Source organism: Arachis duranensis, chromosome 5, assembly GCF_000817695.3.
Source record: "Arachis duranensis cultivar V14167 chromosome 5, aradu.V14167.gnm2.J7QH, whole genome shotgun sequence".
Lineage (NCBI taxonomy): Eukaryota > Viridiplantae > Streptophyta > Magnoliopsida > Fabales > Fabaceae > Arachis > Arachis duranensis.
Window position 1 is genome coordinate 104,448,532 of NC_029776.3, and position 13,172 is coordinate 104,461,703.

Genomic DNA, 13,172 nt, shown 5'->3' on the forward strand with positions numbered 1-13,172 from the left:
TGACCATATTACCCTTACGCACGTTTCTCCAAATGTTGCCAATGCAATCTTAGAATCAGGTAATGTCAGAGACACGCGCGTGTGTCACGCGCTAGGGCGAGTGAGGGGCGGAAATCTCGAACCCCTTCTCTCGGAAGTGGACCCCACTCTCTCTCCTTGTCCTATATATTACTCTCATTCCTCCCCTCAATTGAAGAGAGAGAAAGTGAAACAGCAGCTAGAGAGAGAAAGGGACCATCATCAGAATAGAAGATTTAGAGAGAAAAAGACAACTGTAGATGCCATTGGATGAAGGGTAGAAGAGCCTATTGCAATTTCATGGGTTTTGGGTTTTGATTTTTTAAAAAAAAGGTTAATTTTTTATTATTATTTTTACGTGTGTGTGGTGTTGGAGAATGATAAAACAAAATTTCGAGGGGGTTGAATTGCATTTGACTTTGTGATTACTGTTATATCATTGTGAGTCAGCAAAGCCTAATTTTTTATTCAGTTCTGTTGTTGAATCAATGAAAGAAAAAATACAATTTTTTTGTTCAATTGTGGTTGAATTGTATAATAATAATAAATAAATAAATAAATAATTGGATGATTATATATAATGCTTATCTAATTTCTCTGTCTGTTCCTCTTCCGCAGACATCAGAGAGAGAGAGAGTGTGTGTGAAAGAAAATAAATTGCTTTCTGACCTTTTTACTTTGGTTACTGTTTCAAACTAAAAGGTAAGCTATATCGGTTTTTTCTGTACTTTCCACAATCTTTTCCCTTTTCTTGTGCTTATCATAATATCGCTTTCACTGTGGAGAAGGAAAGTAAAGGAATTAAAGAAGGCTCTTTGTCTTCTTGGGGGACTTTTGGCCTTTGGGTTTTCTATCCATTCATAATTTTTCAGTACTGACAGTGAATAAATAAAATGGGGGGTGGCATTATCTCTTATTATTTGTAACTGTTGTAACGTTCCTTCTTCTTCTTCTTCTTCTTCTTTGTTTTTAGTCCTTGTAACGCTTTCTCATCTCTTGGGGGGTTAGAGAGAGAGAAAGAGAGAGAGGTAGGTGTGAACTTTGGACCAGAAATAAAGGGCTTTTGTTGTCCGGTTCCTCTTTTCATCTGTTTCTGGCATAATAGAATAGACTTTCTTCCTTCTAGAGAGAGAAAACGCTGCTAAAGTCATGCAAGGACCGTTGACAAGCAAACCCAAACACCTTTTTCGGTTGTCTATATACTTTTCTTTATATGTTTTATTTTATTAATTTTAGCAATATGTTACAAGATTGTCAATGCTTTTGCTCAGTTCAATCTGGTTTAAGGTCAAGAAGATGAGTAATGAAGTTCAAACTGAAAAAGTGCCGTAGCAAGGTGTAGTCATATGATAAAGGAATTAGAGACTAGAGTAGAGTGTTCGGTAACATAGAATAGAAGCTTTTGGCTTTTGGGACATAGGTTGAGGAAAAAAGGGTCCATTGAAAAAATTTGTTAGCTTTTAACTTTTTGTGGGGGGTTTTGGAGGGTTTCGTTTTATAGCAGCAAAACGGTGGGAAGAGGGAACATTGGTGGTAGAGTTGTGGCTGATATTTCTCCAAAGAACCATTCATGCCTGGTTTCTCAGCTTTTGAGTTACCTCTTTCTTCTCCTCTCATTTCAATGTCAAAGCAAAATTTCCCTACCTTGTCTTTCTCCAATGTAATTCTCTAGTCTGTCTTTGTTCTTTTATGTATCTGTTGTGTTTGTGTTGTTTGTTTCTTTAGGATTGATTGACCTTTAATTTGGTTTATTTCTGCATCTTATTGTTCATTGTTGTTGTTGTTTTGGTGGCTAATTGTTGGGCTATTATGTAGCAGAGGGAAATGATGGAGGGCCACAGTGAACTGGGTCTTATTGGAGATCATTTTGACGGCGGTTTGCTGGGCAGGATTAAGGACGATGGGTATGAAAGCCGGTCCGGTAGCGACAATTTCGAAGGTGCATCTGGTGATGATCAAGAAGCTGCTAATGATCAGCCAAAGAGGAAAAAGAAATACCACAGGCACACTCCTCACCAAACTCAGGAGCTTGAAGCGTATGGCTTTATGAAATTCTGAATTCTTCTTTTGTTGCAAACTTGATTGTTACTCTATTAGTTCCAAAATACTTGGCGCTTGTGAAATTCGATAGAAAATGATATTTTGGATTGAAAGGACGAGATTATTGTTCTAGTTGTGTGCTAATAATGTTTTCTTATATTGGTTTTGTATAGTTTCTTCAAGGATTGTAATCATCCTGATGAGAAGCAAAGGGCAGATCTTAGTAGAAGGCTTGGCTTGGAGAATAAGCAAGTCAAGTTCTGGTTTCAAAATCGACGAACCCAAATGAAGGTTGGTTGGGGTACATTATTAGTGTTCATACACTTTTATTATGCAGGTTTTTTTGGTGCAATTTGCATAGAGGAGTAATTGAATCTATTTTTTTTTCTAATTCAGACGCAAATCGAGCGCCATGAGAACATGATTCTTAAGCAGGAAAATGAGAGGCTCCGAGCTGAGAACAGTGTGATGAGGGAAGCTATGGCAAACCCAATGTGCAACAACTGTGGTGGAGCAGCCATTCCAGGGCAAATTTCATTTGATGAGCATCAGATTAGAATTGAAAATGCTCGGTTGAAGGATGAATTGAACCGTATATGTGCCTTGGCGAACAAGTTTCTTGGCAGGCCAATCTCATCATTGGCCAGCCCCATGTCCTTGCCTGCCTCGAATTCTGGTCTAGAGCTCGGTATTGGCAGGAATGGTTTTAGTGGTGGTTCAAGCGGTCTTGGCATGTCAATGGGGCTTGATTTTGGGGACTTTTCAGGGGGCACTCTGCCTGCGATTTCTGGGATTAGATCACCGATGGGGTTGATGGGAAATGAAATCCATGCGGAGAGATCTATGCTATTGGAACTTGCATTAGTGGCTATGGACGAATTAATCAAGATGGCTCAGGCAGATAGCCCACTTTGGATTAAGATGGATGGCGGGAAGGAAATTCTGAACCAAGAAGAGTATGCAAGAATGTCTTCTTTTATTTCTCCAACATCTCCGGGATATGTAACTGAAGCTTCGAGAGAAACCGGTGTAGTAATAATCAACAGTTCAGCCCTCGTTGAAACAATGATGGACCCGGTATGAATATGTTGGCCAACTTCTTAGTTTTTGATGATGTTTAACCATTAATTCAATACATTAGAAGCCATACTTTTCTTCTAGGTGTTCATAATTTGATGAGTTTATCGACCATTTCTGTGTTTAGGAACGATGGTCGGAGATGTTTCCTTCTATGGTTTCTAGAGCTGTAACCCTTGATGTTATAGCTAGTGGCATGGGTGGATCAAGAAATGGATCTTTGCAAGTGGTATGTCTCTATTCTGAATGTTTGTTTCTTTCCTGTTTGGCTGGAACTGATGTCTGATAGGAGGGTCAAATAATAATGCTTTTCAGATGCAAGCGGAGATTCAATTGCTTTCGCCACTCGTTCCTGTTCGTCAATTGAGCTTCCTCAGGTTTTGCAAGCAGCATGCAGAAGGGTTGTGGGCAGTGGTAGATGCTTCAATTGATGCTGGTCGCAATTTTAAGAGGCTTCCATCAGGCTTTCTTGTGCAAGATACACCCAACGGTTTCTCAAAGGCAAGTGTTGCTCTATGTTACATTAAGATTTAGATATCTTTTGTAAGTTTCAAATGCATGCCATAAGGTTTTTCATAGCCAATATTTTGGTTTCCCAATACATTGCACTTGATTTCCACCATAGCTTTGTTATGGTATCAAATGTATATATAATGTTATTTGTCCTTACATGTTTCTCTTGTTTATATTCTTGGGATCTTCAATCTTTGCTTTGTAAACAATATATTGATGCTTATATTTGGTTATTGAATTATGATTATATTTGGTTTTTGTGTTAACATTTTCTTTATCATTAAGTTGGAGTATGAATCTATGATAACTAATATTTTCACTTGTCCTAAACCAATGTGCCAATGAAGTGTGATTGCAACATAAACCCCTTTTTTTTCACTGTTGTAGATTACTTGGGTTGAGCATTCCCAATATGATGAGAGTCTCATTCACCAACTGTATCGGCCGTTGATTGCTTCCGGGCTCGGCTTCGGCGCTCCTAGATGGATTGCCACTCTCCAAAGGCAGTGTGAATGTTTGGCAATACACATGTCCTCTTCAATCCCAAGCGAGGACGCCACAGCCATAAGCCCAGCTGGTAGGAGAAGCATGCTGAAGCTTGCGCAACGCATGGCTAATAACTTCTTTTCTGGGATTTGTCTGTCTTCATCGCAAAAATGGGACACACACCATCTCGGCAATGTTGGTGATGAGATCAAAGTTATGACCCGGAAAAACACTGATGTCCCCGGTGAGCCCCCTAGCATCGTCTTGTGTGCGGCCACTTCAGTCTGGATGCCGGTGTCGCGGCAGAGGGTGTTTGACTTCTTGCGTGACGAACGGATGAGAGGGGAGTGGGTCATCTTATCCGGCATTGGACAAATGAAGGAGATGCTTCGCATTTCCAAAGGACAAGTTGATGGAAATTCCTTATCGGTCCTTCGTGCTAATGTAAGCGTTCTTTTTAGCGAAAACTCATATGCAGTAGTTGTATTCATGTTAACAAGTTTGACTAAATTGTTATCTAACGACTTTCAACTATAAACTTTATATGAAGATAACTGCACGTGAGTTTTTACCATTTGCATGTAGCCGACTGATTCTATCTAATTTGGATGTTTGTAGGCTAATAATGGCGGCGAGAGCAGCAACAACACGCTGTTTTTGCAGGAGACATGGAACGATACCTCATGCTCGGCGTTGCTGTATTCGCCGGTGGAGGTGGAATCGTTGAAAGTGGTAATGAGTGGAGGAGATTCCACATATGTTGCACTCATCCCTTCAGGCTTTACCATTCATCCGGATGGTCATTCCGGCACACAAGATGGAGATGACGGTGGCAGTTCCGGATGCCTGCTCACAGTTGGGCTACAGATATTGCTGAACAGCCTCCCCACGGCCAAGCTCACGGCGGAGTCAGTCGAAACCGTGAACGACCTCATCACAGGCACCATTCAGAAGATCAAAGCTTCACTAGGAGTTGCGTAGTTGCTCACACACAGCCTTTTACGTTTTCATTTTGTTTCTTATAAAAAAGAGAACTATAATTTTCTGCTTCGAAAAGTGAAAATAGGGTTTACATATTTGGATGTGTAAATAATATGAGAGTAATAGTATAAGAGAAGAGGGTTGTGATTGTTAAAGGGGTTCGGAGTCAAGAACGAACCGCAATTGTAGTGGTTCGGGTATTGACTCGTTCACCTGAAAAACAAGTCTGGTTCATGCATGGTTTTGCACTTTTGCTTATATAGACTATGATGATATACACAGATATTAAGATGAACTTATGGATAGTGATTTTGTAGTTATATTCATCTTAGTTGTTATATTTTATGTGCTTTTAGTACCTGAACCGTCACTATTCATACTTTAATTTGTTATATTCTCTTATATTTGGTTTCGTTTTTTTTTCAAAGATAAAAATATATTTTATTAAATTTTGTAAATGAAATATGAGTCCATCTTAGGACAAGAAACAATGAATGATGGAGATGTCTCAAATAAATCACATTTAAAAAGAAATTTAACAGTGAAAATTAAAAAAAAAATTATAAGAAGTGAAAGTAGACTTCTTTTAAGAGAATAGGATTTGTGGACCAATTTAATGAGAAGTTATATGGAGACATTAAATCTTTTGAAAAAATTTATTGGAAGTATCAAGAATAGAAGTTGGGGCAGTGTTGGTTCTTTTAAAAATAGAGATTTCTAGCTTTCCAACAGTTCCAACATAGAATAGCAGCCATTGAACGAAGCTGTTCCAATATGATGTTCTACCAAGACCAAAATTCAATAATTGGATGGGTGGGGATGCCAAACTCTGAGAACTATTGGACGAAACATCTTTCATAATTGGACATTACATAAGACCGTGAGAGATTGTTTTGTCTCTCTTATTGACAGCGGAGACACAGTGTTGGTGTTGCAGGAAATCTCTGGTGAATCTAAGCTAAAATTGGGAGCCGACAACGGAGCCACTTCTAGATAAACAATTTGATTTTGTGAAGGAGCTTCATCTTTCAAAGGTTAATCCAGGGAGTTTTTTGCTGCATATGAGTTAGACAGAGTTCAAGTGGAGAGTGCAAGAATAGGTACGCCACTCTATAGCTTGATGTTGTATCATATTTCTTTTGTTTATTTAGTGTCCATTGGAGTGTGTCATCTCTACCTTTAATTTTCAAAAATAGAATTCTAGTTGAAATATCATTTGAAAAGATCTCTGTAATGAATGACTGATTCCAAATTCTTTCTTCAATAATCAAGTCTTTTACTCTGGGAGCAACAATAAACGAGTATTGAGCATTTATTGGCACAGTGAATGGATATGGAAAAGGCAGATATGGGTCATCAAACGTACGAATGTTTATAACGTTATCTATTCTCCAGGTAAGTCCCTTTTTCACCACATTTCTACCTTGTAAAACACTTCTCCATTCCTAAAAAGGGAGTATTTCAAATTCTGCATTTAGAATATTTCTGTTTCTGAAATATTTACCTCTGTAAATTCTGGCCAATAGAAAAGTAGAATGTGTTGCTACTCTCCAATAGAGTAAGAGTTTGAGCCTTAAGGTCTTTAAAACTAAGACCTTCTTCCTTTTTTGAATGGGTCATAGTGTCCCAGCTAATTCAGATTAGTCGCCTTTTATTTTTCTTTTTTATCCCACCAGAATTGAGTCAGTAAGGAGTGAATATTAAAGATTAGACTATCTAATAATCTGAAGTAGGAGAAAGTGTAAATTAGAATGGCCTCTCCAATTATTTTTAATAAAACTAATCTTCTCTCAACAGACAATAAATTACGCTTTCAATCTTAAATTTTTTTCTATATCTTCTTCTTAACCATGTTAAAAATGATTCTCTTTGATCTATTAACAACATATGTTAGCCAAAATATTTATCTTGAACTCCTATATGTAAAATATTTAAGGAGGCAGCTACACGAGTGCGAGAGTAAAAAAAAATGTTATGGCTAAAAAAATGGTAGACTTGCCAAAAAAAAATATTTGGTTTCATAGTCATATTCCTTTCTTTTATGGGTTAGAAATTAGAATGTGAAACATGTGCGTGCAGTTGCAATTCCATTTATACATAACAGAATAAAGAAATCTTATATAAAAATGACAATCTCAACAACAAAGTGGAAACTCATTAGAAATATGTAAAATAATTACAACAAAAAAAAGTAATTAAAAAAATCAAAGTAATAGTTTTTCGCGAATTTTTCTCGTCAACGTGTTTCAATAAAAGGTTATTTCTTGACCCAAAAAGAGGTTCTTTGTTTTTTATTTTGAATTCGGCCTTCTATAGAGAGAAACACAACCCAACTTGAAGCCCAAAATATCCCACATCAGTTTCAGTATTTTACAAATCCGCCCCAAATGTTTTGTATAATGCTGTTTATACCCTTCCACTGTCGTTAAGCTCACTTCTCAGCTGAACTCTGAAGCAAGCTCATCAGAAAAACAAAAACCCTAAATCCCCAAAATGCGAACCTTTATCGTACACAGCTCCAAGCTCATCAAAAGCAAGATAAAAAATATCCCTATGATTCAGCATCAGCATCAGCATCACCATCACCATCATCCGAATTTCAATCCCACGCGAGCAATGTCGCAATCCACCTCGATCCCGAAGAAAATGCAGAGGGTTCGCGACCACGGCTACGACAACTACATGGAAGTCGAGAAGAAAACTCGGAAGGTCCTCAAGGTCCAGAACATCATCCTCAACGAGCACAACCAATCGCTCCCAATCTCGCGCCTCGAAACCCTAGCGCACCGCATAGGCTTCACGCGCAACACAGTCGGTGCTTTCATCCTTAAGTTCCCTCACGTCTTCGAAATCTTCGAGCACCCCGTGCAGCGCGTGCTCTTCTGCCGCCTCACGCGCCAGGCAATCCTCCAAATCAAGCAGGAGAATGAAGCATTGCTCGCTCAGGTTCCACGCGCCGTCACGTGCCTCCGCAAGCTTCTCATGATGTCGAACACGCAGCGGCTTCGCCTCGAGCACGTGAGGATCGCACGCTCCGCTCTAGGGTTACCGGACGACTTCGAATTCTCGGTGGTTTTAAGGTATCCTCAATTTTTTCGCTTAGTTGATGCAAATGAGAGAAGGAACAAGTACATTGAGCTTGTAGAAAGAGAACCTAGTTTAGCAGTCTGTGCAATTGAGAATGTTAGAGAGAGAATTTACAGGGAGAGAGGTGGTGATGCTGAAGATGTTAGGTTCTCATTTCTAATTGATTTTCCACCAGGTTTTAAGATTGGGAAGTATTTTAAGATTGCAATGTGGAAGTGGCAGAGGTTACCTTATTGGTCCCCTTATGAGGATGTTTCTGGCTTTGATTTGAGGTCGATTGAGGCGCAAAAGAGGATGGAGAAGAGGGCTGTTGCCTCAATCCACGAGTTGTTGTCATTGACCGTGGAGAAGAAGATTACCTTGGAGAGGATCGCACACTTCCGGCAGGCGATGAACCTGCCGAATAAGTTGAAGGATTTCCTTCTCCAGCACCAGGGGATTTTCTACGTGTCGACAAGGGGGAACCAGGGGAAGCTCCACACGGTTTTCCTGCGAGAGGCTTATAGGAAGGGTGAGTTGATTGAGCCAAATGATCTGTATTTGGCGCGGAGGAAGCTGGCTGAGTTGGTCTTGTTGAGCCCCCGGAAGGCGAGGATTGACAGGGAATTGGTTGGATACAGGAGAAGCAGGTTGGATGATGAGATGGGGCAGATAACAAGGGTAGCTGTGGAGGATGCCTATGAGGACTTCAAGGGTGAAGATGTAATGGATCAGGATAAGGATGAAGAGGGAAATTTGACCTCGGACATAGGTTCAGATGTTGATTCGGATGTTGGAGATGAAGACAATAGTTTTGATGAAGATAGTGTATCAAGGCAAGAAACATCATAACTTAGTGTAGGAGGGAATCATTTGATCAAGGGTTTTTCCAATTTTGCGATTGATGAGTGTCTCACTCTATATAGTTTCCAATTTTGAAACAGTGGATAATTCTTATTTATACCCCATCTCAACTAAAGTGATAATTTTAATGTTGATTGGCCAAGTGTTTTAAGTCTCTCATTGAACTATTGAAGGATGAGGAACACTACTAAGGGATTTTAGCTTTATTGGAATATCGTATTGAGGATGATATCTGATCCAAACTCAGCTCTTGGAGATTATTATATGGAAGAAGATATCCTTTTACTCATGGACTCATTTGTCACCTACCATGTTTTTTATCTGTACATACTACATACTGAAACCATTTTACGGAAGAAAAAGTTGGGGAAAGAAGGGATTAACTGGTTCAAGCTTAAAGTCACAAATTGGTGAAGCTTGTGCCCCACTCGAATGAGATTCTCAAATCACAGTACTCAATTTTGATGCTAATATACTACTTGAGGACAGAAAATGCCCTTGAGAAGATGTGATTGTATACTGGATAAGCATCATGTACTTGTACTTGATGAATGACAATGTATTGAGTGAAATCCTGAACTAAATGCTAAATGCTAGCTTTGTAACCTTTGATCCTGTGTGCTGGCAGATAACTAATGGTACCTATTTATCTCTGGAGATTTCCCATTACATGACAATAGATCATAAGTAAACATGAATGAAGAATGATTTGGAGTGTGGAGAAGTCTTCGATGAAAATTGAAACATGCAGAAAGTCTGCCATAAATCATACCATGACCTTGTTTTTTTTTATCTTTTGGTCAAGTATAATATGACCTTGGGTTGTTGACGTCTGATTGGAAATTCTGTTCATGAAAACAATGGGTTGGGCCAGAAGCCCAGGACTCATTTCATACCCGTGTAATCTGACACCGAATATACTCTGGGCTGGAATAAATATATCACACACAAAAAAAGGTCTAAAATTAAAGATTATTCGATTTAGGCAAATCACAATTATTTCAGATTCGGTGAATAAGGTGATAACTTTATAGTAGTGAATAAATTGTAAACATAAGAAGTCAGGTAACGTGCTTTTATTTTTGCAATAAATCACATTCCATATGCGGAACTTTATAGTCTTTTGCGGGTTGGGTTATTTATACAGAAAAGGATGTGTAGTTTGTGACTTTGTGCATTTAATTTCATGCAGGCTACAACCATTAATTTGGTGAGCAATTAATTATGATGACATATTTAGTGACAATGAATTGTGTGATATTTAAATACATTACTTTTTCAGCTTCACCTGTTTTCCCATAAAATGGTTAAATTTAGCCATGATTAACGAGCTCAATCACATCCAAATAGAAAGTTTATATTCCAATTGAGAACATATATTTTAAATCAGATTAATCTTTATAGTAAAGTCTGTAGGGAATAGAGATAGAGAGACATGTTAAAAACCAAAATAAATATTTTATTATTTTTGGCCCCACTAATATGATTTCTTAGCGTAGCACGTCATTAATCAAATTGCATGTAATTTATGGAACAATTATACTAATTGAGTCTTAGTGTCTTACCACAAATTCCAAACTAGTGGACAGAACCATTGTTGCGTTACGCTAGCACCATATCATTTGCTCAGTAAATACTAAATAATTAATTAATTACTGCTTGTTACATATCTGATAACCAAAAATGTGGACTTAATCACACATACATCTTTGTTGATTATATTTGAAGCTGAAACCAAATATACTTATCTTGCTGGAAGACAAAGATGGGAATGAATAATCATTCCATATTATGCGTTTAAGGAAGGTTATCAAACAATAGTATTACTATGTGCAACTTGGTACTATACAATGCTATTGCCTTTGTTTCCCATAGGGGATAAATAAATAAATAAACAAATAAATAATCAATCTATTAATTTAAGTAACTAATCATAGTCAATGCTTAGCTTACCGGTATGTAAAAAATATTAGGCCATCTTGTGATCAATCATGAAACATTGGATTTTTTAAATTCTAAAAAGTTATAATTACTTTGAACTTCGGAAAAAAAGGTTAATTATTATTAAAGCATGATCAATTGTTAATTTGTAATAGTGCTATCAAAAGGGTGTCATGATTCATGAGAGAGCACTATATGACAAAATGAGTATCTTGTTGATTAAGCTAGCCATAATTATTGACTCCTTTCTAGATCTCATACATACGCTCAATACAATTAATTAATGTATACAGATTCAAGATAACTTGTGTATGATTAAATTAGTAATGGGTTAAGCATCCATAAAAATTATTAATGATAATAATAATATGGGTTACTATATGTTCCATTCTAATTCTAATGATTAATGAATATATTACTAATTACATATAGATGCTTATTTATTTCTGATGAATTCCTCACAAACCTAACAATCCTTGATAAATATCAACAACTTTTAATTTTCTATAAACTAAGATAGTCTCAATTTTATGTATAGATTCGCAATTTGCATTGTGTTCTCATCCAACTAGAAAAAGGTATAACAAACTAGTAGGTTGGGAGGAAAAGAATTTAATTTTTTTTCTTTGTCCTTTTCTTTTATAATTTGTGTGTGGCAATATTCGTCCACTTGTCCTATAAATAATGCATATTTTGGAATTCACACTCACTCTTATCCTTAACTTATGTGATTAAGTCAAACAAATCATTTTAAATTTTTAATTAATTAATTAATCTAATATGATATAGAAATCACACTAAGGAAACAATCTATTTTAACCATTTGCATGCATTGCATGCATTAGAATATGCGTAAGATTCAAGATTCCTCAATATTATTAGTTTTTGGGTCCCTCTCTCCAATTTCAAAGTTTTGACAAATGTCCTGATCTGCTGTAAACATTAATTTATTTTTATTATTATTTTTAATTTGGATTTAAATTTTGATATTCTCATTTCATTTGAGAGCCGTTTTATAAACATTATGCTTTTCATGGAAGTTGATTAAGTCATTATATAGCTTTTCTGCTTTCATAAAAATTTGGTAAAAAAAAAAACCATTTAGTTTTGGTTGCTAAATCTAAATAAAAGACACTACCAATAGAATGGTGATATGTATGTCAACAAAATATTTCATATATATTATGAGAATCACATGCCATGAACATAGGAAGGAAATTTGGCATTAATAAAACCAACAAGCTATCAATATTATCATCACAAAAAGCCTATGACTCCTCTATGTGTGTCGACAGATCTCTAGTGATTCTCTTAATTAACAATCTTTTTAATATATCCTAATTAATTCCATGATTATTGTGAAGGATTAGAAGAACCATTTGTGGCTGTAAGATGAAGCAAGAAGAAAAATCATGTCCTTTGGCAAGTTTGTGAAATTGACTAGATTCCAACCCCCCTTTTTTTTTCCTTTTTATTTGGTCACGAGCTTCCAACTTTGCTCAAGTGCACAACCTTTTGGACTATGGACTTTAATGCAATTATTGTTATGTTTGAAATAAAAAAAATAATTGACACTACAAGATAGAACAAAAAAAAGAAAAAACACAGGGGCCAACTATTTTTTTCTAAAAATAAAATTTATTTATATTTTTAATGTATTAAATCAAAAACAAAAAAATATATTATTATACTATTAAAAATATATTTTTAGTGCACAAAATACATAGATTTAATAAAAAATTGAAAATCAATTACTTATTATTATTTGTAAAAGTAAAACACATAATATGGTAATTAATAATTAATAATTAAATATAAATATAAGTCTTTCTAAGCATTGACAAGTTAACAACTCTGAAAAAAATTTTCTTCATAAGGTCAGTTGCAATAATATTAGTGCATGTAAATAATATATAATATATAATAGAGTAAAGTATCATTTTTGTCCCGAACATTTGGAGTAAATCCCAAAGTTATTTCTAACGTTTCAATCGTCATATTTAAGTTCCTAACGTTTCAAAATTGACTCAATGTTGTCCTACTGTTAGGGATCCATTAACAAATTGGCGACAGGACAAAATTAAGACGATTTTGAAACGTTAGGAACTTAAATAAGATGAAAACGTTAGGGACAAAAACAATACATAAAAATAAATTTTAATTTAATTTTATCTTTCAATAATATT

General features: G+C 36.2%; 2 protein-coding genes across 10 annotated transcripts; both read left to right on the plus strand.

The window, feature by feature from the left end:
* The first annotated feature begins 203 nt into the window (after positions 1 to 203).
* Positions 204 to 5,415, plus strand: LOC107491172 (homeobox-leucine zipper protein ANTHOCYANINLESS 2-like). Of its 9 annotated transcripts, none has more exons than XM_052262252.1 (9): positions 204 to 295; positions 637 to 720; positions 1,834 to 2,054; positions 2,232 to 2,349; positions 2,455 to 3,135; positions 3,263 to 3,364; positions 3,451 to 3,636; positions 4,036 to 4,578; positions 4,753 to 5,415. In XM_052262252.1, the coding sequence occupies exons 3-9, from the start codon at positions 1,843 to 1,845 to the stop codon at positions 5,113 to 5,115; spliced, it is 2,205 nt and encodes a 734-aa protein (XP_052118212.1). In that variant the 5' UTR covers positions 204 to 295; positions 637 to 720; positions 1,834 to 1,842; the 3' UTR covers positions 5,116 to 5,415. The 9 variants fall into 9 exon arrangements, with proteins under 9 accessions (XP_052118212.1, XP_020999153.1, XP_020999152.1 ...); XM_021143494.2 differs by having other exon boundaries at positions 205 to 351; XM_021143493.2 differs by having other exon boundaries at positions 205 to 351; positions 1,837 to 2,054.
* A 2,051-nt stretch (positions 5,416 to 7,466) lies between these two features.
* LOC107491171 (protein ROOT PRIMORDIUM DEFECTIVE 1) lies at positions 7,467 to 9,652 on the plus strand. The gene has a single exon (XM_016111964.3). It carries the CDS (start codon positions 7,609 to 7,611, stop codon positions 9,031 to 9,033), a length of 1,425 nt encoding a protein of 474 aa, XP_015967450.1. The 5' UTR covers positions 7,467 to 7,608; the 3' UTR covers positions 9,034 to 9,652.
* Positions 9,653 to 13,172: the final 3,520 nt, after the last annotated feature.

Excerpts from the sequence above, each read along its gene's own strand:
- LOC107491172 (XM_016111965.3), top strand. The coding sequence starts at position 1,589 with ATGCCTGGTTTCTCAGCTTTTGAGTTACCTCTTTCTTCTCCTCTCATT. Across the intron at positions 3,637-4,035 it reads CACCCAACGGTTTCTCAAAG|ATTACTTGGGTTGAGCATTC; the intron begins GCAAGTGTTGCT and ends TCACTGTTGTAG. Across the intron at positions 4,579-4,752 it reads TATCGGTCCTTCGTGCTAAT|GCTAATAATGGCGGCGAGAG; the intron begins GTAAGCGTTCTT and ends GGATGTTTGTAG.
- LOC107491171 (XM_016111964.3), top strand. The coding sequence starts at position 7,609 with ATGCGAACCTTTATCGTACACAGCTCCAAGCTCATCAAAAGCAAGATA.